General features: G+C 37.8%; 3 protein-coding genes across 3 annotated transcripts; all 3 read right to left on the bottom strand.

The window, feature by feature from the left end:
- Positions 1-781: 781 nt before the first annotated feature.
- On the bottom strand, positions 782-1,759 carry LOC114820119 (L-type lectin-domain containing receptor kinase S.1-like). Its single transcript, XM_029090452.2, has one exon. The coding sequence runs from the start codon at positions 1,542-1,544 to the stop codon at positions 909-911; it is 636 nt and encodes a 211-aa protein (XP_028946285.1). The 5' UTR covers positions 1,545-1,759; the 3' UTR covers positions 782-908.
- A 3,123-nt stretch (positions 1,760-4,882) lies between these two features.
- On the bottom strand, positions 4,883-6,445 carry LOC103413706 (uncharacterized). The gene has a single exon (XM_008352148.4). It carries the CDS (start codon positions 5,941-5,943, stop codon positions 4,972-4,974), a length of 972 nt encoding a protein of 323 aa, XP_008350370.2. The 5' UTR covers positions 5,944-6,445; the 3' UTR covers positions 4,883-4,971.
- A 1,493-nt stretch (positions 6,446-7,938) lies between these two features.
- On the bottom strand, positions 7,939-9,556 carry LOC103413722 (uncharacterized). Its single transcript, XM_029089531.2, has 3 exons — positions 9,246-9,556; positions 8,418-8,687; positions 7,939-8,314 (listed from the first exon to the last, which is right to left on the bottom strand). Exons 1-2 carry the CDS (start codon positions 9,435-9,437, stop codon positions 8,466-8,468), a joined length of 414 nt encoding a protein of 137 aa, XP_028945364.1. The 5' UTR covers positions 9,438-9,556; the 3' UTR covers positions 7,939-8,314; positions 8,418-8,465.
- Between the last annotated feature and the right edge of the window lie 17,897 nt (positions 9,557-27,453).

Here is a 27,453-nt window from a genome sequence, read left to right on the forward strand (position 1 = left end):
ATACGTTAATTAATTAGGGATGGAAGCAATTAGCCAATATGCAAAGTACCAGTTTTGATGTGTGTGAAATATGCAGCAAGTTTACAACAAACTCATTCAGGATTGCGGAAGCGTTTAACCAGGATCATCCAAGTGTTTTCATTACTCTGAATGGAGGTACTTCTCTGCATAAATGTAACAAACACAACTCGAAGAATACCATGTAATTATTCATCATGCAATTGATTTTAAAAGAAATTGCAGATGAATTGGTCAGAGTATAGCGGAAGCATTGATTTAACCAGAATCAAATATATATACCTCTGTTCCTTTAGTAAAAATAAAGAACCCTAGCCACGTTGGGTGGCTCTGATACCACATGTAAGAATTACATAAGAATTAACCTAACAATATTACCAACGCAGTGTTAGGATTACCAACATGAACAAAAAGATCAGTAACAACCAAATCATAGCATCACATTAATCGCAAGGATGACTTACCTGATGGAGTCGCCATTAAATGAATAACAAAAGTAGTCCTCTACTTCCAGCACACAACAACGATCTCTACTATTGAATAGGGTTTAGTTTTGAAAATCTAATTGTGTGGAAGCAGGGACTTCCTCAGTTGATATATATATATGTATGTATGTATGTATGTATGTATGATCCTCACTTTATCATATTAGAGTTTCACTAAAACTAGCCTATTATCAGTAAGAGTGATAATCTCTCTCTTCAATAAGATTAAGTCTCATCATGACTCTCATTCCTTGTATTTACTTAATAAAGGCCCTTAATTGATTGCATGTAATTAGGACTCCAATATATTTATTTCCTTAAGGCACCGAGAATCCTACAAATTTTATTAACTTGTATGCCAAGTCAATTATTCTCTCAATAATTCTTGGCATAATTCATTGTCATTCATAAAATGGTTTTACATTTTGTCACATTGGGTACTTCCCCGTGCCGGTACAGCTTCGCCAGCCAAAAATCCCCAAGCCTCCCTCTCATCTCCACGTTTAGCAAAATACTGCTCGACTTGATGTCTCTGTGAACAACCATCTGGTCCCACCCGTGGTGGAGATAATTCAGCCCCTCCGCCACATCCACCACCACGCGCTGCCGTTTCTCCCACCCCATAACAGTCTTGGGCTTGCCGAAAATCCACCCATCTAGGCTCTCGTTGGGCTTGTAATCGTACACCAGCATCAACTCGTTCCCCTTCTGCACAAACCCCGCAATTGGACCAAGTTCTTGTGCTGCAGCCGTCCCATGCTCGCGATCTCCGCCATGAACGAAGGAGGTGGAGAAGGAGGCTACGGAGCTGGAGTTGGAAGTGGGTTTCATGGGGATTTTGGTTGGGTGGAAGACGTGGCCGAAGGTGTACATATTGGTGTAGTCTGTGAGGAAGATGGCGGCAGCGTCCAATTGGGCGTCGTTGATGAGGATGAGGTCGGTGCCTTTGGTGATGTTGGAGAAGGAGTTGAAGAGAAAGTCGAGAGCGGAAATGGGAGAGAAGAAGAGGAGGAGGAGGAGGAGGGCTGAGAAGGTTGCCATGATCCGTTCAGACTCCAGTATTTTCAGAGTATAAAGCCGAGCTAGCTAGGACCTTATAAATTAAAATTCTCTAGTCGCTTATGTCGTTTTTTCAACGCCTGGAGGTGATCCTCCGACTAATCTATCATCTCAGTCTAGAGTTGGCAGCGAATGGGTTTAGCAGGTCATTCAAATTCAATCTGTTAAGTTTGCGGCTGGAAACAATTGGACCCTGGAATGACGCATTATGTTCATACGTGTTATGTTCATAAGGTTTATAGCCAGTGGGAGACTCAATATTATGTCCATACAAATCGCAATGTAAAGCAACTTACATAAAACAAGTTTATTGTGACATGGCACCCCCACTCCATTTATACAATAGTGAAGCTTAGATTAATCATTAGTGATCAATATATATTGTTATAACTTATAACCAATCAAATGTTACTTATATAATATATATAAAATTTGCAGAGTTTATTGCAAATAGCAAATTCAACAAAGATGTAATATATCAAAATGTTAACACTTAACGAAATTGCATGTAAATCACAAAAAACTGACTTGATCGTTGCAGATAGAGGCTTGCAGAGCAATCTCCTAAGACAGAAATACGCCCCTACACCAGTGCAGTAGTTCAAAGGACGTCTATCTTGCAGGATACAACTATCTAATCCAAGTTCTTGCACACGAACTTGGATTCTTGACGAATTGGTAGTGTTGTTCTCTATAAGGAGTAAAAGGAGCGATTGGATTGATCTATTTCGTTTCTGAGCGGACTGCCATATATATAATGGCTTAACTTGAACAAACGCAACCGTTCATCCTTATCAGTTACAAAACTGACGTAACTGTTCCCTTAGTTTTATCCTTTTGGAAAAACTGTTCCCTTAGTTTTATCCTTTTGGAAAAACTGAATCCAAAAATTCAAAACGAAAAAATAAAACTTGTGTTTTTCCGTCAATCCAAGCCCAAGGCCCATCTTTGACATTTAATATATACACCCAAACCTTCATTTGTAAGGTCCAAGATCCATAGCTTTAGCCCAATTCTTTTCAAACCATAAAGGAGGGAAAACACTTATAAAGAGGACTTTAGAAATATGTTTGGGCGATGTGGGACTGAGTCCCACTCACAAGTTCCAACATATATTATTCCAACCACTTGGTTGTATAAATTTTACGATTGAAGCTTGAAAATTTTGATTTAGTGTGCGTACATACCCTTTCTTGGCATAGCATAGGGGATGTAGTAGATATATGCATGTTCTTATAATAACACTCATCACTTAAGTCGAGTAGTTATGAGGTGAACATATTTATTACGAGTAAAGCTCATTTGAGTTAGATTTTTATTCATAAAGTTTGAAATTCATGTTCAACATGTATCTTTCTTTGCAAGAGTCAACGCAATGCATTGGATCGAGAAGATGTATTTTTGTGTGCATCAAGCGCATTGCGTTGGATTCTCACATACAAAGTTTGAATTCATGTTTCACACATTCATTTACGAGTCGGGCTATATATTGGAGCCCTTATTATCTCCTCAATGTGTTTTTGTTTTGAATAAGCAAATTCAACCCATGCATAAAAGATTTTATAGCGCTTCAAAGTACAAGACAATTAGATTTTGAACACTGCAAAAAATTTAACGGTTAAAATTTTGAGAGTATAAAATGGCAAAGGATTGTCTGCCCTCTTACTTCCGGTGCCCTCCCGTGCATTCCTGTTTTGTGTGGTCACGGTTAAGTCACGTCAATATTTTATATTACTATTCATTTTTATTTTATTATATTTATAAAAAAAACAATATAAAATGTTGACTTGGCTTAATTGTGATCACACAAACAGAAAGGCACGAGAGGGCAGACAATCCTTGTCTGTATAAAATATCCCCCAAGCACGCTATTAGTGTAGCAAAACAGTACCAAGCAACATGTATTAAATGCAGAAGTAGTCACCTTCTGAACGAATAATAGTATATGAGCCTAACTTGTCACCAAAAAAAATAAAGTAGGTCAGCGTATCCAATGGGTGCGCATTACAGTAATTATGCCCCATACGTTACGAGAAATTTTCAATGTGATCAGTACATGGAATGATACATTATGTATCATTATACAATGGTGAAATATATATGCTAAAATATTAATAACTTAAAAAATAAAAATTTTCACCACTTCTATTAAAACACGTGTTGTACCATTTGTATTCCTGTTACAACTAAAAATTTATCCTACATTATCATGAAACAAAACAGAAAGAAAAAGAAAACACCGAAAACAGTTCCATGAGAGCACTTTTCAAAAATTCGAGAACAGAAACTGAGTTCAATTTTCAATTCAACGGCATCAAAGACGGTATTAAGTAAGGAAGAGGATCCTCTCCCGAGCTCAGGATGGGGATCCTCCTGACCAGCCCATATGGGCCATTCAAATTTAATCCAACGACTCCAAACATGGACGCCTTCTAAAAGTTATAATAATTGCAATCGTTGAATTAAGTTTGAATGGCCTAGATGAGTTGGTCAGGAGAGGATCCTCTTCCATTAAGTAAGGTTGTCCATGACGATGACCATGAGGTGTTGATCATGTAGAGATTTTTCAGTGTGATCGATACATGAGGTGATATATCACGTGTCATTATACAAAATGTGAGATACATATGTTAAAAAGTTAATAACTTCAAAAATAAAAAATTTCATCACTTCTTTAAAAACACGTGATGTTTCATCCGTATTCCTGTCAGAAAGAAAATTTTCCCCAACTTATAAGTCATGAGTCTTAATAACGAAGATATATATGCCTAGTAAAATTGGATGAACGCTAAACAGACAATTAAAGTAACAGAAAATTTTTCAGAAATTAAGCGGATTGACATTAAATGAACAATAAAAAAATAAGTTGGATAGAAAGGTTAGTAAGCTATGTTCCTCTCAGTATGTCCAATTTCAAATGCTGCTTTCAATAAGTCTGTTTCATATATGTTGTTTCTCCGCCGAAAAGCTAGGTATAACAAATACAGAGCAAAAGCAATTTCACTGTTTCAACTTTCAGCTACCGCTCAAAGGCGTTTTTTTATATGGGAATTTTAACGAAAACCATCCAGTACTGTTCATTTTAACGAAAAATTACATTTTTACACTAAAAGTTAATCCTGGTACTATTCACTTTACCCTTTATTTTGTCCTTATCATTAAAACTCAAAGTTTTCAAGCCCTTTTCATTAGTTTTCCTTTTTTATATTTACTAAAGACTAATTACAGAGGAAAGCGATAGGGATTCCCTCGTGCGACCATAGATGTGAATATACACACTTTCAATATTTAATCACTATAAAATTACGGTATCAGACAACTATCATCAATAAATTTTCATTAATTCAGCTACCAAAAAATTAAAAAACGAATTAAACACTAATGAGACTAATTAACAACTAATAATTAATTACAAAACACTCGGTGAGCATGAATCAACAATTCCCAACCTTCTCGTTTTCCAGAAACCCAACTCCGGGTCGAGCTTCTCCGCCGCGGTTCTCGCCGGTTCCGATTTACACCTCGTCAGTATCAGCGGCCGAGCCGACCCGCCGAAGTCTCCGTCTTTATCTTCGATGCTCGCCGATTTCGCCATTCTTTCTCGAATTTCGCCCTCCAATTCCCTGAAAAATTCCAACTTTTCTTCGCTCTCCGACTCCAATCTCGCTTCCTCATCCGAAATCGACTGCCTTTCCGACGTGGGTTTCTGTTCTTCCTCTGTTTCCTCGGCTCTCACCGGCGAACCCCAAAATCTGCTCGCCAGAGACGATGACCTGTGAGGCGCAGATCTGCATCGGGTTAACAGCAAGGCGTTCCTCGGCGGCGTGGACAAAGAAGGAGAAACGACGAAAGCTTTCTCCTTTCTTTCGAATTCTTGGTCTCCTTGTTCTTCGCCAAAATCTTCCCCATCTGAACGACCTTCAATTGGGTCTTCAAATTTCGATTCAATCTTTGGTGGGTCCTTTTTGACTTCTCCCTTTCTGCAAAAACCCAGTTGGAAAAAAGGTACCCATTTGCGCCAGACGGGTCGAAAAGACTTGGCCTTGATTTTCCCGGGAAAATGGCGGGAAAACAGGGCGGTTCGGATCCATTTGCATCGCCGTCGGGAAGGAGCTCCGGTAGTTCCTCTAGCTCGCCGGGGCCGCGAACCGCCTTGCTTGGAGGACCTCCGGACTCGGACTTGCCCCATGCACGTGACTTTAGGAGACGACGGCTCTTGTGTTTCAACGGCGGGTGTGTTCTTCTTCCTCACGAACATTGGGCTCGAACGCACCCGGGCTCTGCTTCTGCTCCCGACGTTGGTCCTCAGAAACCTCACCAACGGCGGCGGGAACTTGTCCGTCCGACCCGGACTCGACATGGGTTTTGCAGAGAGCTTCATTTCCGTCCAATCCGAATAACAATCCGAATCAACGATAGATTTGGGTCTGGTTTCCTCAGGCTTTTCAGAAGAACGAAAGCAGCTTTCTGTCTTTCTCTCTGGAAAATGGGTGACTATGGAGAGCTCTGTGTTAGCTTTCAATTCCTTTTGTTTTCTTCTTCTTTTGTTTTGGGGAGTGTGAAATTTGGTATTTTAATCTTTGCACGGATGGGTGAATGGACTGTAAAGATTTTTCTATGAATCGACGAGGTTGTAGGCTTCATAATCTATTTTCCCTTCTCTTCTATTTGAACGGTTACGGTTTAACTATGTCAATATTTTATGTTGATATTTTTATAGAGACAATAAGATAAAAAATAATATCTAATATGTAAGAGGAGGGGAGAGAAGAGAAGGGAGAGAATCCTGCTTCTTGTTTTGTAGCCGTGTTTGGTGTGTTGGACTGGCTCCTGATTGAATGGTGATTGATAATATGCCTACTTTTCAAGGCAGAAATCATTACAGTTAAAGCTCAACCAATATCAAGTTGAATCCAATTCTCCGTTTAAATTATATGGTGTTTCGGAGTATTCATGCTTCATTTTAATTGACCATTTATTCATTTCTGTGTTATTAGTGAAGAAAGTGTGATTAGAATCCTTTTATTCGTGCAAATGCTGTGAACATTTGTCTAAATTAGAGAGAATTTAGAGGTGAAGCTCGAATCAAATTATATGGTTTTTCGAAGTACGAAATGTTTCGGAGTATTCGTACTTCATTTTAATTGACCATTTATCCATTTCCATTGACCATTTATCCATTTCCATGTTATTAGTGAAGAAAGTGTCATTAGAATCCTTTTATCCATGTAAATGATGTGAACATTTGTCTGAATTAGACAGAATTTAGATGTGAAGCTCGAATTAAATTGAGATTGACAACAAGCTTAACCACAAAGAGTGACCACATGAGTAAGTAATATTGATCTACGACAAAACCATGTGGTGGATTTGTGCAATTAACCTTTCCAATTAAACATCAAAACAAACACGTGAATCAAAGCCAATTTAACCTTTCCACATCCTTTATAGTTTGTACGTACTTATTTTAGATTAATAACACAAAAGAAAATTGCTCATTTGAAACGATTTAATTGAAAAGGACCTCTAAATTCCTTCCCTCAAACACTTTTGAAACAAAGAAAAGAAATCCAATTAGGCCAAAATTGTATATATATCAATCTTTACATGCAACTGCGATGCCAATATCTCAAATCAATTCCTCGATGTTGTGTGAGTTAGTTAAAACACTTGACAGACTAGCAGTACACAATAGACTTGAAATACCGTCATCTTAGGATCCCAGTTGCATAAGATTTCTCTCATTCATAGGAAGAATAACTTACATAAACGAGTTCCCTGTCATGTGGCGTCTCTTGTCCAATGATGTATTGTCATATGCAAATTTTTCTCCAAATGACAATATATTATTGGACAAAAACATCATATAACAATGAACTTGTTTGATGTAAGTTGTTCTCCTTCCTAAACTTATTGTAATTATTGTGTCGAACGCGGCCACCCCCACACTACTCTTTTTGCGCGACTCTGAAGCGCACACAAAATAAATCATCCTTGAGATGAAAGGGAAAGGCAAGGGCAAAGGAAAATTCTCCCAGCACGCCACTGAATGGCTCCACTACTTTCCTATCAATTCTCTCTGCAACCACCACCGCCACTAGAGTTTTCAATACCCTCACACTACACTTTTTACTTTCCCATCTCTGCCCTACCCAGTTCGTACCAACTTACACTGTTCCCAGGTGCAATATAGTAATTTCACATGTGACTGGGGGCTACTAGATCAGTAAATTACATGGCCTTTCCCCAACAAGAAAACGAAAGGTCAACCTTGGTTTCAGGAACAGGCACGGCAAGAAAGTCAACTGGCAATTTTCGGAATCACTTGGTAAATATATAAGCATATGAGAATTTGATATTACCTGTGCCTGCAGAATGCAAGAAAAGCAACTGCATAGTTTTCAGACTATTAACACAGGAAATGTAGGGTGCCACAAGCTGTACTAATAACTATTGCCATTTTAGACAGCACAGGAAATGTAGGGCTGCTATGATTTAGATCGAAAGGGTCCCCTTGTGACGATAAAAATTAGTGAATTACTAAATTCATATTCATATACGACGAGAGATACTTATCTACAACGGGATGTTAAGTCCTATTATGAAACAGTTTCATCATGCATGGTAACTTTAAGATTCGGAATCAATAGGTCTTTTCATCCCAACCGTTGGTTTTGTTGACTCACATCCCTCCATGTTGTGATTCCAATTGGTGGTCTGCTCTTGTCCAATGCTTGTTCCGTTTTCGTCATCTGGGAAACAATGTTGTGTTAGAGTGCTGTGGAACCAAATAGAGCAAGAAAATTTAACTAACGAAAATGAGAGAGGTCTTAAAAGGCGATTATGAAGTCTTGCCTGAGACATTTCCAATAGATAACTCGGTTAAGCGTCTAACACAGTCCTTCAATGTTTCCAGTTCCGTTTCTTTGTGTTGGAGTTTTGATTGGGCTGATCGAACAGCAGTTCAGATTCCAGCTCCACAATTTGGATTTCCTGCTGTTCGATGAGCACATGGCATAGTTTCTGATCCAGTTGAGCTGGCAATACTCCATGGAACTCCTGAGTAACAAAACACTGTCCCTCTAGGTCATGAAACCCTTGAGCTGTAACCTCAGAGACAATGTCCTGAATGGTATTAGAAGGGAAAAATCAGTCAGGCCAGCATAACGTGAATATCATCATTTAGGCATTACAATAGCTTTTGCCATTTCATTTGTCGACCAACAAAACGAACAAAATTACAATCCTTATATCTCAAAATAATCTAATCATAATATGGAGAGTTTGAACATGAAGTTCACCATCTACGCATTTACAGTGGCATTTGCCTGTTCATTGGTCGACCCGAAAAAAGGAACAAAATTACAATCCTTATATCTCGAAATGATCAAGTCATTTATGGAGTTTGTAACTTGAACTCTTAGCGGCGATTAGTTTTGGAGATAGTGCGATCCTATGTAGTTCTTTTGTTCTTGGTAAATAACTAGGACAAAGTTGTTGGTTCAGCATCCATTATATTTAACTAAGAACGCAAAACTGGCTTCCAAACATTTTCAAAACACTACTAAATTGTATAATCTACACTTGATTATCAGCTGTAGTTTATAGCACCAGCATAAAGGCACGTCTCTGTAAGGTAAATCAACCTATTCGAAGAAAATATAATGACCTTTAAAGACTGACCTCACCCAGATTACTCAATCCCTCATGGCGAGGAGTATCCGTAGCGCACCATGGAAGTTTTTGCAATTCAGACTCAAGTTCTGCTTCTAATTGATCCATGTCCATCACTTCGGAATGTGGGTCCTGCTCCTCCGTAAGGACACTACTAGCACATCCGGCATCCTCAGATACAGTAAAACTGGACATTTGCATATGAATGGCGCCTCTGTTTTCTGTACTTGGATTGTTGAGTTCTGGCTGAGAAAGCTTGTTACTAGTTATCCGATGGTTTGTATTGGCTTCATTGTTAAACTCCTAGATGTAGGAACTATAAATGGTTAGTCTTCAACAAGGATCACAAACAACATCGTCCCCTTGCGAAGACCACCATGAGACTTCTCAAAGGCAGCTTTTGTCATCAGCCTCAAGCCGGAGGTTAGAGCGCCTGATGCAGCCAAGTCAGCAAAGAAGGACTGGATGAATTCAGGACGCATCAACGACAGATCCCCGATCATTCCACTTTGAACATAGGCATCTGCAACCCCAAATGCAGCAACACATGCGCATATACCGATATAAGGTCCAACTCCTCCGCCTGCAGATGTGGCTACATCCACAATTATAAGCATCAAGATAGCGAGGAAGAAGAGAGCATATCCAATTAAATTCCACTTTCTGGTGTCAACCTTTGCTTCATGGTATGCTGAGAACCCATCTGTCCAGCAACAAAGACAGCAGCAACACCAACTGAAAGATCTGGTGCAGGCTGTGTTTACTGGTAACGCATAAGAACTCTTCTACTCACTCAAGACCTTATGTTCCAATGGTGATAGAACCCTGATTACAGAACGTGTTCTTTGTGAGCAGGGAATCCTTTATTATATTGAACTGAACTTCTCCAACTTCCATCTATCATGATGATTGGATAGCAACTGCTATGAACTGCAGCCATCAGTTTCCTTTGACATGGAGCAATGCAGGCATCCTTATCACGTCCCATATCCCTTAATTCTAGGAGATCAGTTATTGACATGGCCATGACTCCTAATTGGTTTAAACCCACGTTTAGGTATCCTTATCATGATATGTGTAAGTTCAAAACCTAACATTCTCCCACTTTTGAACTTCCACTTATCATGTTCCTTGTCCAACGTATTAAACCAATCCCTTATGTGATCACTTAAGTCATGTCAACCATACAACAACTCATATCTGCCATGAATAGCTTCAAAAGTTGAACCCCAGAAAATTAGTACTTCATAATTTGTACTAACACTCTGAAATCACATCCCCCAAAACTACTCATGCATGATATTAACAGAGCAAATAGACATATTTAACATGTCTATTATTTACACTCCCACTGATCAAACCACACATCATTGTCAAGCCTTTGTTTGGCTCCAATGATAAGCCTTTTACAATAACCAGCTCATTAAACCTCGGTTTGATTAGTAATTCATCATTTCAAACACTGCATATATATATGAAACAACATTTCAAACACTGCATATATATATGAAACAACATCAAATATGATACAATCATATTCGATCCTTTATCAAACTCCAATGAGTTTGCCTAATGCTTCCAACCAAGCCTCAATTCTGCCTTATGCAGATAAACTAGTCATTGAGTGAATAACCATGACATGCAATTTATGTAACACCTTTGGGCAAGAGACATAAAATATCAGTTATGCAATCTTAATCATGCATCCTTATTTGCATAGCTATTTCACAAAAATTTCAAGTTACAACTCAAATCATGTCTTTGGACAAGGGAACAAAGTTGACTTAAAACTCTTATAAAATACTACACACTATATCACAGTTCAAGCCATTCACTATTTCTTTCTTTTGAAAGATTGGTCTTATGCAATGAACTGTCACTCATAAAATTCAATTAAGAATCTCTTGAACAAAATTTTCTAATAATTCCCACTTTGATGAAGATTTATTCAAACATTTGTTCAAGTATAGAGATTATTAGTGCTGAAAACCTGCATAAAACTTTAGCATTTCAATTTGATTGTAGAAATCATCCAAACGTCAAATGAAAAACCAATTTTCTACACAAGTAAAATCTAATTATAGATTATTTTCACATGTATCAGGTTCAACCTAAAGTTACTAAGCTACAATCTACACCAATGGCTATTGCCAATACATACTTAGATATCAAGAAACTGATTTCAATCATATTCCAGATTTCAATCAGATATCGATCATCGTTTGCATGACTACCAATTCTAGAAAGATAAAAGCACAATGCTTACAATGTTTTAATCTCCAAACCATATATTCCTTTTCCTGCTGTGAATAAAACTTTGGCAGCAACATATGGCATTAGAACAATTAATCATGCTATAGAAAAAAACTGTAGCAATCATCATACGAATTTTATACATGCATAAAGCATTAGGATTTCTTATCACAAGTTCATAGCCGAGGTATTCACTGAAGAAGACATGGAAAAATCGTTGAGATGCATGCTTATAACATACCTTTAGTTAAAACTATAAGCAACCATTCATTCTTTATTGTACACCCACCATTATAGGATATTTTCATGCCACTATATCAAGTATATGGCAGCACACATGCAGTAGCACCATCTGCTGTCTTCTGACATCACGCATGGGAAAGATTTGTGTAACAAACATGGGAAAGAAGTCTGAAGGTTACACTTTAACAGTAACCACATGGGAATGCTTCTGACAGCATACATGGGAAAGAATGAAGGCATTAGAATGATACCTCAGCATCTGCTTCTGCCCGCATAACACAGCAGCGGCACAATCTCAAATCGTGAAGATTCCCAGTCCTTAAATCTATCCTGATACGCCAGTTGAAATCATCTAGAAAACTGTAAGGACTATCTTAAGAAGACATGGAAAACTTGAAACAATCATTAGTGATTGTTAAATGCATGTTTATATCACACCCTTGGGCAAGAGATATAAACTGCCATTGACCTTTACTGTATAGCCATTATTCAAGGATCTTATCATGCAATTATTACAAGTCTTTGGACAAGAATATAGCCTGATCTACATGATGCCATACACTGATTAAAACTACCAATAATTTATACATCCCCTTCTTTGGAAAAGAATGTGAACATTTCTTGAGTTTTAAACCACAAACATTCTTCCTTTACTGTAATCGAACAATGTTCTTGACATTTACTGCAAACCAAACTGTTAGTATAGTAGCAGAAAAGATCAAACTCAAAGTGATATAGTTCCAACAATATACAGATCATTATATTGATCACAACAGAAATAGATGAAAACTGCATTCTCACTGCAGCCAACACATTGCATATGCAGATCATAAAGCCACTTCATCTTCCATTCTTAAATAAATGGGATATAATCATACTAATAAACTAATGAAAAACATCATTTGATTAGTCATGTCCCAGAGCATGCACTCAATCTGTTGTTTAACGAGGAAACTTTACCAGAAGAATACAGCAGCAGATAGCACACACACTGCAGTATAATTTTACTATACATTCTCGCAATGTTCATTTACACACCATCGTCTCGCAATGTTCATTTACACACCATCAACCGATGCATGAAAATAGTTTATTTTCAACTTTACTTGCATGCACCCAAGGAGATCAAGGAAGAAAAGTGAAATAAAAAACGCATGCTTATGGAGAGAAAAATTTACGAGCATGCAACATAGCACAAAAATAAACCACTCAAAATTTCCCTTCTTTGTAGAATTTGCCTAATTCAGTGTCTTTTCAACCAAGATGAACGCCACATGCAGGTTCTCTAAGCAGAGATTGAGTTTCACAAGTTTGGTGATCTAATCATCCTTTTACTTGTTCTTGCATATATAAACAATCAAGAAACATTACAGGAACTTGCAATTAGGAATTAGGCAACAAGATATCGAGGCAACCATGAACCAAGAAATCAAAATAGTCATAAATAAATGCCTCAAAATAATAAATGAAACTATCATTAACCAAGGCAGCCATGAAGTAGGGAATTAGATGTTGTCATGAACCAAGGCAACAATCACCGATGCTAACATTAGGGGCTAGGTTGAGGCAATTTTCTTCCCCGTACAACAAATATTTCCAGTAAATGATATAGGTATAAATGTTAAGATAATTAAGTTTGAATCCAAGTAGACTAACCATGCTCTGATACCAAATGTAGGAACTATAAATGGTTAGTCTTCAACAAGGATCACAAACAACATCGTCCCCTTGCGAAGACCACCATGAGACTTCTCAAAGGCAGCTTTTGTCATCAGCCTCAAGCCGGAGGTTAGAGCGCCTGATGCAGCCAAGTCAGCAAAGAAGGACTAGATGAATTCAGGATGCATCAACGACAGATCCCCGACCATTCCACTTTGAACATAGGCATCTGCAACCCCAAATGCAGCAACACATGCGCATATACCGATATAAGGTCCAACTCCTCCGCCCGCAGATGTGGCTACATCCACAATTATAAGCATCAAGATAGCAAGGAAGAAGAGAGCATATCCAATTAAATTCCGCTTTCTGGTGTCAACCTTTGCTTCATGGTATGCTGAGAACCCATCTGTCCAGCAACAAAGACAGCAGCAACACCAACTGAAAGATCTGGTGCAGGCTGTGTTTACTGGTAACGCATAAGAACTCTTCTACTCACTCAAGACCTTATGTTCCAATGGTGATAGAACCCTGATTACAGAACGTGTTCTTTGTGAGCAGGGAATCCTTTATTATATTGAACTGAACTTCTCCAACTTCCATCTATCATGATGATTAGATAGCAACTGCTATGAACTGCAGCCATCAGTTTCCTTTGACGTGGAGCAATGCTTTCTCAAAAGCGATTAGATGTCAAATGAAAATTGTAAGGCTCATAAAAAACGTTCAACCCTAATCCGATAACTCATATACAAGTTTGTTGATGCACAAAACCGGAGGTCTTGGAACAACATAAATCCGACTGTGAATCTGCAAGAAATGTAAAGAACACAAGATGTATCGTGGTTCACCCCAATTTTTGGGCTACGTCTACACTGATATTATATTTCTCTGAGATGTTGAAGAGGGAGAGAGAAAGCTTCTGAGGGTCAGAAAGCTCTTCTCAATCTGAGAGGCTTGAGGGGATCAGGAGGCCTAAGAATTCGCCTCCCCTAATGAGAAGAGTGAGGAGTCCTTTTATAGAATAAGGGCTTCTTACTTATTACATATTTGCCCCTTCATTTATTACATAATTACATTTGAGTCCTCCGAGTATTTATACGAGATCTAAATACGGAGGCCCTAAGTATGGTATAAACAGTAGTCCCCAAAGTCTTCAGTCAAGAGAGTCTGTTGGCTGGAGACTTGAAATTCAATCCATGTGTGGGCCGAAGTAACTAGATGTCGTCTAGAATTGATACTCGATATGAGGTGATGCTCAATGTGAAATGATGCTCAACTAGAAGTAGCACATGTTGCGAGGTTGCTCGGCTTGTGGCTTATGTTGCCCTGGTTGGCTTGGCTTGTGGCGTTGAAGGTGAGGTAGTCCCTTTTATAGAACAAGGGCTCGCTCCTCAATACATAAATGATAGGCTAGAGTTGATGCTTGCAGCGAGGTGGTTGCCTAGTGGGTGATAATAGCGGCAGGTTGCCGAATAATTTTGGAGTACTGGGCGTACTTTTGATCACTTGGTTGGTAATAATAGCGGCAGGCCGCCGAATAATTTTGGAGTACTGGACGTACTTTTTTTTTTATTACCCTTTGATGGGTTTATGCAGATGTCTCTGAAAGATAAGAAAAATAAATTACATCATTCAAAAATAAATAAAGCAATCATTGGGGGATTACACTCCCCTTCATGATGAAAGTTTCATCTTTTTCAACATGTTGATGGGCATCTTCTGGTCCAACAGAAAGTGGAGACGGGGAACCTTGGTGGGCATCTTCTTATCTTTAGTGGTTGACAAAAGCAAAAATACAATCCTGGCTACAATCTTAGCTTTTTTTCTTTCTGTATTCCTTTTCTTCCCTTTTTCTTTTTCTGCTGCATTGCAGGTTTTCAGCATGTTGCTTTGCCAGTTCATCAATTATGGGGTCGATCATACGGCAAGGCCCACACCACGAAGATTCAACAGCTGTTGCACCAGATGTTAATTGCTCATTAAAGGTGGATAACAAGTTGCTTTCAGTCTTTTCAACACGAAATGAACATCTGACCAGCTCTTCAGATGGGCAGCAACCTTTTCCTTGTTGGTGAAAACGCCGGTTGACTCAACGATGTACTCAGCTCCGCTCCCGAACCACGGGATCTCCACCGGGTCCCTTTTCCACGTCAGCCTCTTTATCAGCGCCCTGAGCAAGTACAAGCGGTCTTATAGCTGCTGGTGAAAACCCAGTTTTGACAAACACAATGGCGATTTCCATAAGTAATTTCTTTTTCATTGCACTGAATTACTTAGTAACTCTAATGAAGGATATATTTGTTGTGACCCCAGCACCAAACCGATCCATTTTAGTAATCATAAACTGACCAGCAAGAGCAAGACTGTGGTAAGCATTGGCGGTAACTCCCACAAATTTGGGAATGCCGTGGCAGAACAACAATTTAGGGATAGATCTGATGATCCATGGAAAACTCCGGAAGCTGGGTTGTTCGTTGTCGACGTCGTCGTCATCGTCAATCATCTAGAACTTACAGATTCAAGCAGGCGATTCTAGTTGGGAAGATGGGTGGATCCAATACGCCTGTGCCCACTTGGAAACTCATGAGTTCCAGGTCAGTCATAGCCTCCGCATCAGCTTGCCGGTGCGATCCTTCAGGTCCTGCCAGGAAGAGTAAAGTTGTGGGTCTGTGCAGTTGGAGTAGAACTAAGACCAACGACAGGTCTGTGTAGTTAGAGTAGAACTGGTAGATCCTTTGTTTTGTGGCTGACCTTTTCCAGCAATCGTTTTGCGACAGACCTCTTCAAACAGTTTGGTGATGAAGTCGACACCACGTGAGTTCTCATCAAACGACGGGTCGTATAGCTCGATGGGCTTCTCTGGAACGGCGGAGAGCATGCTGCGTATGACGACTCGGAGCTTCAGGGAGTGACCTGGACTGTCGAAGCGCCATAAATGGAGCCTCTCAAATCCAGACGCCCTCAATCGAGTCCCGCATAATTTCTTCGCTAGAGCCTTGCTAGATGCCACGGTGAACGGTGCCGAAGGTGCCACGAGCAATGACGGACTTGATGAGGAGCTTAGAAGGGTCGATCTCCCACTCCTAGCGGTGGCGTTTTGGGATGGATAGGGTCATGAAGGAAGTGGACGTGGCGGTGGTGGTGGATGCTGTTGGAATTGGTTTCGGAGTCTCTCAAGATCTTGCTCTTCTCCAAAGTCAAGACCCTGGTGAGATGCCTCTTCAGCTGCTTATCCAAGCTCTTCAGATCAATCTAATCTACCCTCACAAACCCATCTGAGCTTTCCTTCATTATTTTGCTGCTTCTAAATCCAAAAGCTTAGAAATTGAATGAGTTGGGTTTTGTTTCGTTTTGTCCTTTGACTTGGAAACGATGAGTACTGACTACGACTGAGGGGAGAGAGAGAGGTTACTGGGTTTCTGAGTTTTTGTGATTTTGTAGATTCACGGCGGAGGTGAAAAAATGAAAGAGAACCGACACAACTTTTCGTATCGTTTCCCATAGACGGCGCCAAATGTTTATGCACAAAACCAGAGGTCTTGGAACAACAGAAATCCGACCGTGAATCTACAAGAAATGTAAAGAACACAACAAGATGTATCGTGATTCACCCCAATGTTTGGGCTACGTCCACACTGATATTGTATTTCTCTGAGATATTGAAGAGGGAGAGAAAGAGCTTCTGAGGGTCAGAGAGCTCTTCTCAATCTGAAAGGCTTGATGGGATCACGAGGCCTAAGAATTGGCCTCCCCTAATGAGGAGAGTGAAGAGTCCTTTTATAGAATAAGAGCTCCCCACTTATTACATATTTGCCCCTTCATTTATTACATAATTACATTTGAGTCCTCCGAATATTTATACGAGGTCTAAATACGGAGGCCCTAAGTATGGTATAAACAAAGTCCATAATACTCTACTTTTAGTCTTTTACAATGTTGATTGTTGGGTAACGACTCGTGACATATGTTCGAAAGTAGTATTTCAAAAACGACCAAAAATAACAAGAAAAACTTTTCCAAGGGAAAGCTTTTCATAAAATCCCAAATTAAAATATACCCAGCAAGCAACCCAGGGACTGCATTGTGCACACTGATGTTGAAATATCATAAACAATTCGGAATTGGGATCGAATTTCATCAATAATTTACTTCTTGCATGCCTAATTCGATTTGAATTCCGAAAAGTTACTAAAATGCTCACAATTTTACAGGATTCAGCAATCAGCAACATTATAATTCATAAAAGTTCATAATTTTCTATGATCAACGTAAATTAGTAAAACCCCTTTTTTTTTTTTTTTGGCCTCGTGATTTTCTTAGCAACCAAACAGAAACGAGTAAGAGAGGGAAAAGCGCGAAACTAACCTTTGGAACAAGACGATCCACATTTGGCAGCATCTACATTCTTCCTAGTCTTCCTCCTCTTCAAGCAAACACCAACCCCTCTCCTAGCAGTCCTCCTCTGTTCCATACCATTAGATCTCTCAACCTCAGCGTCAACCCCTTTCTTCTTCTTCAACCCGGTTAAACCGGTTTTCATCCTCATCAGAAATTAGGTCCCACTCCTGCCCCGACCCGACGCCGCCTCGCTCGAAAACCTAAAGACAGGGCCGGCCTGAGGTAGCCCGAGTAGGCGCCCACCTAGGGCCTCCACTTCGGGGGGCCCCAAATTTTTTTTTACTTTTTTAATTTTTTTTATATAGGAAAATGTTATTGACACTTCAAAAAACTCTTCATACACTCTTCACAAGTGTATTTTTTTTTTCCAAATATAGAAAGTTTGGAATGTAGAATGAGAATTTTGGAGTGGCAATCATAATTTTCTATATATATTTATATATTTAATTTTGCAGTTTGAGTAAAATATTTAAATATGAAATTATAAATATTTTTTTGGAACTTGCCGTGTAGCATTTTGGGTAGGGGCTCCCAAAAACATTCTTTATAAATATGTGTGTATATATAATATATATAAATATATTTTTAGAGTTTGAATTTAATAAAATATTTAAATATAAAATCATGTAATTGTCTTGAAACTTGGCATACAAAGTGTCTTGAGTGTGGTGAAACTTCATAAACAATTCAACATTTTTTTGGGAATTTAACGCACAACATACTGGTAGCAAGTCTGGGCCTGCGAATCGGTTCTTTCCCACTCTACTTACAGAGGTTAGGTACCCGATCAATGCTTTTCTTCTCTTCTGCTTCTTTTTCTATAATTTAATTTGTGACTTGTGAGTGCTGTGCTTGTAAATATTATTAGGATTTTCAATTCTAGGGTTTATGATTTGTTTATTTTAATGCATATTGTTTAGGCAAAATCAGAGTATTCACTTATCAAGTGTCTATATTGTAGTTATAAAATTCGAACTTGTGGATGCACTTAATAAAGTGGTTAAATCCCTTCAAGAAGATAAATGGATTATGGGTGCACTTAACAAGGTTGGTTACTTTTGCTTCCTAACTAGTTTTGGTTCAAGATAATTGAAAGTTTCGATGTTGAATTTTGTTAACCATACCAGTTACAGTTGCCTCTGCAGGAAAAAGTTTCTCAAAATTAAGGTTGATCAAATCGTATCTTCGATCACTATGTCACAAGAAAGATTGAATGAGTTCGCTATTTTGTCAATTGAAAAAAAAATTGGTTGAAAAGTTAGATTATGTAAACTTAATTAATACATTTGCGTCTAAAAACTCGAGACGTGTAATATTTAAGTAATGTTTGCATATCTTTCATCTTTGATATGAATTCTATGATTTTTGATGTAGAAATGAACTTTTTCATGTATTTAGCGAAACCCTTTCTTATACATATAAATGTACAATGAGTTGGGTGTCAAAGAACTTTAGAGCCCTCACTCGAAGACTCGCCTAGGACCCCAATTTCTCAGGGCCAGCCCTATGGTCCCTTCTCGCTGCTCCTCGAAGTCGTTGATCTCCCACAGAGGCGGTTGAGACTGAAATGGCGACGCGGCGGAGGGGTTGTTGGGGTCTGGACGGGGAAGGCTCCGCATTGTGATCGGGAACGGCGGTGGGTTCGAAGAATATGTGTTTTTCGGCGAGGAGTCCGGTGGAGGCCGCAACAGCTGCGGGAAATAATTGCCACATTGAAAAAGCACTTCAGTCTTCACTGGAACTGAAGAAATGGCATCTCTCTCTGCAAGTGCAAGACATACCTACCCACGACGTCGGCCGCGAGGAGCGTTGGGCTTTCAGTCTTGGTACATTTTTGGTACTCCACGTGCTTCCTGCTTTTACGGGATCCGCCGTCGAGTTTGGAAAAATATTTATTTTGTTTCCATTTTTTGAAAATTTTCCAGTCTATTCAAATTTCTGTATAGTCATCACTAATCAGCAGTAACGTGGATGGTTGGTCTTTTTTTCGTCAATATCTTCTTTTATTGAGAGAAAGGTAATTTCATTACCAACACATCAAATTTACATATAGGAGGCCAATCATGGTAAGCATAAAAGAAATGGACCTCCAGCAAAACAAAACAAAAGCCAAAGCAGACTTTTGAGCCCAACAAAACAACCAAAACAAACCGTAGCAACCTGCACACTGTAAAACTTAGAACACTTAAGGTTTTCAGCTCAATTTGCATATCCATATAATGATGGATTGCTTGTATTTATATCAGTCAACAAATTACAGAAGGGTTTTGAAAAACCCCATTTACACGCACAGTTTGAATTTCAAATGATACAAAGCTATCAAACTTAGACCGAACACACTTGTCCTTGGATAACGGTTGAACTTTAGAATATCCAACTGAAGAGTTTGAACTAGAGTTGGATGCTTGATAAGTTTGGCTTGGTCGATCAACCACAGGAAGCTTGGACACTAAGAACTTGAAACGTGATGAAGACAGACCCTTTGTAAATAGGTCAGCAATCTGATCTTCGGAACATATAAAACTTACCAAAAGCTCTCCACGGACCACCTTCTCCCTGACATAGTGATAATCCACTTCTAAATGTTTCATGCGCGAGTGGAACACCGGGTTAGAAGCTAAGGCTATGGAGGAAACATTATCACACCATATTTGAGGCCTAAGAAGATTCAAATGCATGTCTCTGAACAATGAGCGTAACCAAGATAACTCAGCGGCAGTGTATGCAAGCTGCCTATGCTTAGCTTCTGTACTAGACCTGGAGACATTTTTCTGTTTCTTCAAAGACCATGACACTAAATTTGGTCCCAAATAAACACAAAAATCGTCAGTGGAGTGGCGTGTATCTGGGTTGCTTGCATAATCTGCATCTGAAAAAACATGTAGTTGTACACCACCAGGTTTGTATACAAGACCATGATCATACGTGGCCTTCAAGTAACGTAATATACGTTTAATTGCCATCCAATGGATATCTTTGGGTGAATGCATAAACTGGCATACCTGGTTAACAACGTAATAAATATAAGGCCTTGTGATAATTAAATTGTAAAGCATTGACGACGCTTCAATATATTGTTCTTCATCCTTGCAGGGTTCACCATCATAGACATTGAGTTTATTTCCTGCAGGAGCTGGAGTTGCAATAGGCTTGGCATTTGTAAAATTTGTGTGTTCCAACAAATCAAGAGCGTACTTTGATTGCGTCAGATGCATGTGATCACCAAAATATGTGACTTCAACACCCAAGAAATAACTTAATGGACCTAAGTCTTTCATTGAAAATAACGTGCTGAGCTTCTTGATTAACCATGACATTTGAGTGTTGTTGTTCCCTGTGAGAAATATGTCATCAACATATATTAACAAGATCAAATAGACTCCTCTTTGATTAAAAACAAATAGAGAGTAATCACACATGGACTCTTGGAACCCTAATTGAAGTACAAAAAATCAGAAAACCTTTGAAACCAGGCCCTTGATGCCTGTTTTAATCCATATAAACTTCGCTGGAGTTTGCAAACATGATTAGGATACTGTTTATCAATGAAACCCGATGGTTGTCTCATATATACATCCTCATTCAGATACCCATGCAAAAATGCATTTTGGAAGTCCAACTGTCAAACATGCCACTTCTTTGAAACTGCAAGACTTAAAACAAGTCTAATGGTGCTATGCTTAACAACAAGACTGAAGGTCTGCTTGTAATTGATCCCTGGTTTCTAATGAAAACCATTTGCCACAAGCCTCACCTTATGTCTCTCAATTGAGCCAAATGCACGTCGTTTGATCTTAAACACCCACTTGTTTGGCAATAGATTCATGCCACTATGATAAGGGACAAGATTCCAAGTGCCACACCGGTGCAAGGCACTTGTTTGGCAACATAAAACCCTCCACCCTTTGCTTCTGAAAGAATCCCACCATTTTCGGAATGAGATAACCGAAAGTCTTTGTATAAAAAATCCTTATCTTTGTTTCTGCAGCCAAAGAAGAACATCACTGGAGCAGTTCTTGAACCATTCAAACTTTGTTTGGCTCTTTCTTCTACAAATCCACGAAAAGGTGCACACCCAGTTCCAGGTCCGATGAGAATGAGAGGAAGAGATGGGGGTGACAAGGGCCGAGCTTGAAAGGACTTTTAAAGAATGCGAAGAAGATGATAACATGGGGCTGGTATACTTCGATTAAGGATAAATGAGTCAGTAAATAATATTTTTAACTACACCTTTATTAATAGTTATAAAATTAGTTTGGCCCCAACTTTATCTACTTAAGCAATTTTACTGTAGCTAATTTATAATGTGGCAGACAACAATGTTGATATGCCTCACCTTAAGTTACAACTTACAATAATGAAAAATTACTCCAGTTTTGTGAGCTGCCCATGTGTGTACCTTATGTTTTTTCTTTATTTTATCATTTTTTTCCTCAGTATATAAAATTTTGCACCTCAAAATTATATTCTTTTTTATTATTTGTTTGCCAAACCTTTAGAATTTAGTTACTGAAGAGCATATTATGGGTTTTAGAAAATTCAACCAAGAAACAAGTATTCGTGTAGGGTAACAATATATATGTGTGCGGAATTCGATATTTTGTGGTAGACTCATTGTATAACTTAACTCAAATCTCCTGTCATTTCTTTATAGTAGAATACCGTTATAATTTCAAAATGGGAAAATTAGGTTCTCATCCTTCCTTTTGCTACTTCATTGATTAAAATCATATTCTTTTTCAATTTTTGATCAAGGTCCTTGGGTATTAATAACATCATTAATTATTTCAATAATAAAATATTTTTTATTTCTAAATATATTCATTTAATGTTAAAAATGTTACAACTACTATATTTATATTTATGACTAAATTTTTTATCATATATTTTTAGTTTTAGTTTGTACCCATTTTTAATTTGTAACCCTTTTTTAATTTGTACCAATTTTCATTTCAGTTTTAATTTGTACTCATATATTAATTTCTTTTTGTGCCCATATTTTTTAAAGTTTTATTTGTATTTGTACCCATTTAAAAAAAAATATATTTGTACCCATGTTTTGTAACATCCCACATTGCCCAAGGGAGTGATCCTTAAATGTATATTCTCATCCCTACCTAGCACGAGGCCTTTTGGGAGCTCACTGGCTTCGGGTTCTGTAGGAACTCCGAAGTTAAGCGAGAAGGGGACCAGAGCACTCCCAGGATGGGTGACCTACTAGAAAGTTGCTCGTGAGTTCCCAAAAACAAAACCGTGAGGGAATGGTAAGCTCAAAGCGGACAATATCGTGCTACAGTGGTGGAGTGGGCCCAGGAAGTGATCCGCCCCGGGCCAGGATGTGACATTTTTTATTTTGCCAAATTTACCCATGCTATTATGTATACCACCATTCATGTAATTTTTTTCAAATTTTTAATCTTAAAATGTACTCATTCTTAACTATTCCAATTTGTTATATGTAAAATGTACCCTTTTTTATATATAAAATCTATTCAATTTTTTTCTAATCCATTTTTTAAACTTATATGGGTACATTCTTTTTTCTTTGATTTTAAAATGTATCCATGTCAAGCTTAATCGAAGAAATTTACTAATGTTATTAAGCTTAATATCTTTTTTTTTCTTTGTGATTTTGAAGAATGTACCCATGTTTTGATACAATAATTGTTTGGTTAATTTTGATGAATGTACTCATGTTTACACACACACACACAATAGTATATTTATATTTTAATATTTTTAATCCCACAAATTATGGTTTTTTTTATTTAAAATCTCATTTATATAAACACCTAAAATTTTTAATTTTTAATTTTTAATTTAAAAAATATAGTAACGTATATAGAAATAAATTATCACATTAATTTCAAGGACTTCGATCAAAAATTGAAAACCAACAAGATTTCAATAAAAGAATATTCATAGTTATGGATCTCATCCAAAGTCTCCCTTTCAAAAAACAAGGACTAGGGTTAGAGTGGGAAGGAGCTAGAAGGGTTAATATTGGAATAATAAGTAGGTGAGGGAATAAGAATGAGGGTGTAAATAGGGCCCATCAAATTTTTTCAACTTACAAAGATATTCTTGGTTAGAGAAATATGATTGGATAAATAGGTCATACAATGGTCACTCCACTCAAAAGCATAATGTCCTTGATATTTATAAGATCTCTCAATTATGAATATAAACAAATATCACTAAACCTTACTACGTACTTTTTAATTTAACCATTGTACTAATATTCAACTTCAATCCGTGCGTTTGAGTGACTTTTTTTTTCCTCTAGAGAAAACATTTTCGTGTTTATTTTATCATCTAGTACGTTTTAAGATGATTGTATTCTTTTGATTTAACATGGTTTATTCAATCAGTCATAGCAATCGAATTATTCATAGTTTAGCACTCAAATTATGAATCCATTAAAATTAAAGTTATTTAGTCAATCAACTGTAATAAATAAATATATGGCTCAAATAAATGATGTTAATCAAAAGAATTAAGTTAACTTTTAACCAAAAATAAAAATCACAACTTTATTAAATAGTTTTAAGGAAAATTTGATTCTATAATACTCCTGCCAGCGGATAGCAAATACAAAGCTAGTGACAGTGGCAGCGATGCTCAACTAACTCCATGCTCCGAAATGTTATTTGCCAGCATCTTGCATATCTTTAAGACATCTCACTGCTGATTCCTGTGGAAGCCTACTCTCTTTAGCAATAATTTCCTCGAATGTAGATATATACATCTGCCGGCTTTTTTGTAGCCGAACCGGCCAAGTAGATACCAGCTCCTCCATGCCTCAACAAATCATAAACCCTTTTGCTATGCTCTCGCATCCAATGGCATAGACCTTGTTATGTGGCGGGTCGTCCCTTGAGAAGGCAACATAAAACCCTCCACCCTTTGCTTCCCGAAAGAATCCCACCATTTTCGGAATGAGATAACCGAAAGTCTTTGTATAAAAAAAATCTTTGTCTTTGTTTCTGCAGCCAAAGAAGAACATCATTGGAGCAGTTCTTGAACCATTCAAACTTTGTATGGCTCTTTCTTCCACAAATCCACGAAAAGGTGCACACCCAGTTCCAGGTCCGATGAGAATGAGAGGAAGAGATGGCGTTGACTAGGGCTGAGCTTGAAAGGACTTTTAAAGAATGCCAAGATGATGCGTTGAAGATAGGACTAGTATAATGATGAGTCAATTTCATATTATATATTTCACTCTACTCGTAGTATGTTTTGGTAATTATTTTGATAAAATTTTGATACTTTACTTTAGATTTTACATATAGGACATTCGACTTTCTTTGGAGCAAAACATGATCAAACGGAAGAATTTTAGAGTGATTCAAATTGAAGAACGTTCGTGCGTCTCTTGGCTTGTTCGTGTCAAATTTTGGGGTTTTACTACCAAGCGGTTATTTTTTGGTTATGGAATAAATAAGCAGTGAGCGATGCTGGAAAGTGATGTTTCTGGGTTTCAATTGCGTTTTTTGAGCTCAAGATGATCTCTAATGGATTTGCGGCCTTCTAGAGAAGTGTTCAGAATATTTCAAACTTTAAATCCAGCTATTTTGGGCCGGTTTTGGAGCAGATATGGATCCAAAACATGGCTGTGCAGATTTTAGGCGAATTTTACCATTTAATTTAGGGTTATGTTTCCTATTTTATTTTAGTTATTTTAGTTTCCTAGTTTGATTGGAAGACCTTTTAGCAGGGGGATTCAATTTTTACTAGATTAAATAAGCTTGGCCGGCCCTATTATTGGTGGTTCTTCTTCGTGCGTTTTTTGAGAGAGGAAATTGGCCAAACGTGGAGATTTTTATACTTTTACTTTAAGGTGTTTTCATTCTTTTTCTTCATAATGATATTTTCTATGATTTTAATTATGAATCTGTGTAACTAATCTGTTTGGCTATGGCAAAGCCTTGAGCTTTAGCATGAATATGTAATTTTTATTTAATTGCTTATGATTGATTGCATGCATGCTTTGAATTATTGATCACCAGTTTAAACTATCTAATTGTCTTAATACTTGATCACCATTAGGATCTTTAGAAAAATAATTTGATGTAATTTTGGTCAGAAGGTTCCGTGAAATTGACGCTGGCTTCTTGTGGTTGATAATTGTAATTTCACTTAAGATGAACACCACGTTTTAAGGGTTGCATGTTTTTTCAAAGGGTTTTCACAAAACATAATGAGTCTTTCATATTCATATTTGATCAGAACATCTGGACGGATTGCATGTTAGATATACGTTATATGTTGGAGGTTCCAAGTAGAATATATATTAGGAAAACCTAACATTTAAAGTGGCATGTGTAGTTCATGAGTAATTGGTAAAAATACATAGGATGTCTAGGTGATGGAGGAATCCTAGTGCTTTTATAAATTAGTATTTAAAAACTCTTTTCTTTTATCGTATTAATTTTGGGTGAATTTACTATTTGTTTTTAATTAAAATTCGTTTTTAATATGACCCAAATTCAAAATCTCCTTTCTCAAGTTTTAGTTTTAAGTCGTTAATTAGGAATTGTTTTCACATAAATTATTGAAATAGTCATTGTGGAAAAACGACCTTGCATGAGCATCTATACTACAACATCCTTGCACTCTACTCTTGCAATTATTTTGTGTGATTTTAACCTTTGTTTTTTTGGGTACTAAAATCCTATCATATACTTCGCCAAGGATGATTGGTCTTTTAATTTACTCAATTTCTTCTGACATTACTTAAATTTCTTATTCAGCAAGTAACGTATTATAGATTAAGATTCCCTTTTTTTCAATGATAGAAATATTAAATTGTTAAAATAGGAATGGTTACATTAGCATCAGCCGCCACAGTTCCGCTGCCCTCCTCTTGAGCTAAGCAACCAGCGTCGTATTTGTCCATGGAACGGAGGTGGACCGGGCAGCAGCCTCTGCCGCTCGGCTTCACGACCCACCCACTCAGCAGCCTCTACAGCGTTTCCGGTTTGAGTTGCGTAGAGTATGAGCAGTTTCTTCGGTCTATCTGTTTGCACTCAAAATATACCTATTTTTACTTATTTGGGCAATTCGGGTAAAATATGGCATTTGGAGGATTAATATGCAAGAAAGCTAACTTGGAAAGATATTTAGATGCAAGTGGAGGGGTTGGACACTATAATATTGTTCTTCCAATTTGTTTTGGTGGTGGAGATTTGTCAAGCATTGTTTAATCAAGATACATGCATGTTTGGCAAGTAGATGGAAAGGCATCAGCAAGCTTTCGGGCAAGGAACATGTGAAAGAAGCAAACTTGCTTCTTTTAAATGTTAGTTTATTACAAGTGGGAAAACATGTGCTAAAAACATGTGGTGGAGATGCAAATCCCTTTTTAATATTGTTTCTACATGCAAGTTGGCAAAAGGAAATGCAAGCTGCCCAAGCTTCTTTCGGGCAGGTACAAAACCTCAGCAGGAGGGTTTCCTCCAGACCTCTATAAAAAGGAGCAGATGCACAAGGATTATAGACACTCAAAGCAACCAATCAAAACTCTACTCAAATTAGCTCATCAGCTTCCTTGTAGACATTTATTTTTAGCCAAGCATCCTTTGCTTTTCTTGTTTATTAGCTCTGCTACTCACTTGTAGTATCGATCGGATTTGTAGCTTTTATGTACAACCCTCTTTCA

This window comes from Malus domestica, chromosome 12, assembly GCF_042453785.1.
Source record: "Malus domestica chromosome 12, GDT2T_hap1".
Lineage (NCBI taxonomy): Eukaryota > Viridiplantae > Streptophyta > Magnoliopsida > Rosales > Rosaceae > Malus > Malus domestica.

What these genes read in the sequence shown, in the direction of transcription:
- LOC114820119 (XM_029090452.2), bottom strand. Translation starts at nt 1,544, where the DNA reads ATGGCAACCTTCTCAGCCCTCCTCCTCCTCCTCCTCTTCTTCTCTCCC.
- LOC103413706 (XM_008352148.4), bottom strand. Translation starts at nt 5,943, where the DNA reads ATGAAGCTCTCTGCAAAACCCATGTCGAGTCCGGGTCGGACGGACAAG.
- LOC103413722 (XM_029089531.2), bottom strand. Translation starts at nt 9,437, where the DNA reads ATGCAAATGTCCAGTTTTACTGTATCTGAGGATGCCGGATGTGCTAGT. An exon ending in GATTGAGTAATCTGGGTGAG is followed by an intron (nt 8,688 to 9,245) that starts GTCAGTCTTTAA and finishes AATACCATTCAG; the next exon opens with GACATTGTCTCTGAGGTTAC.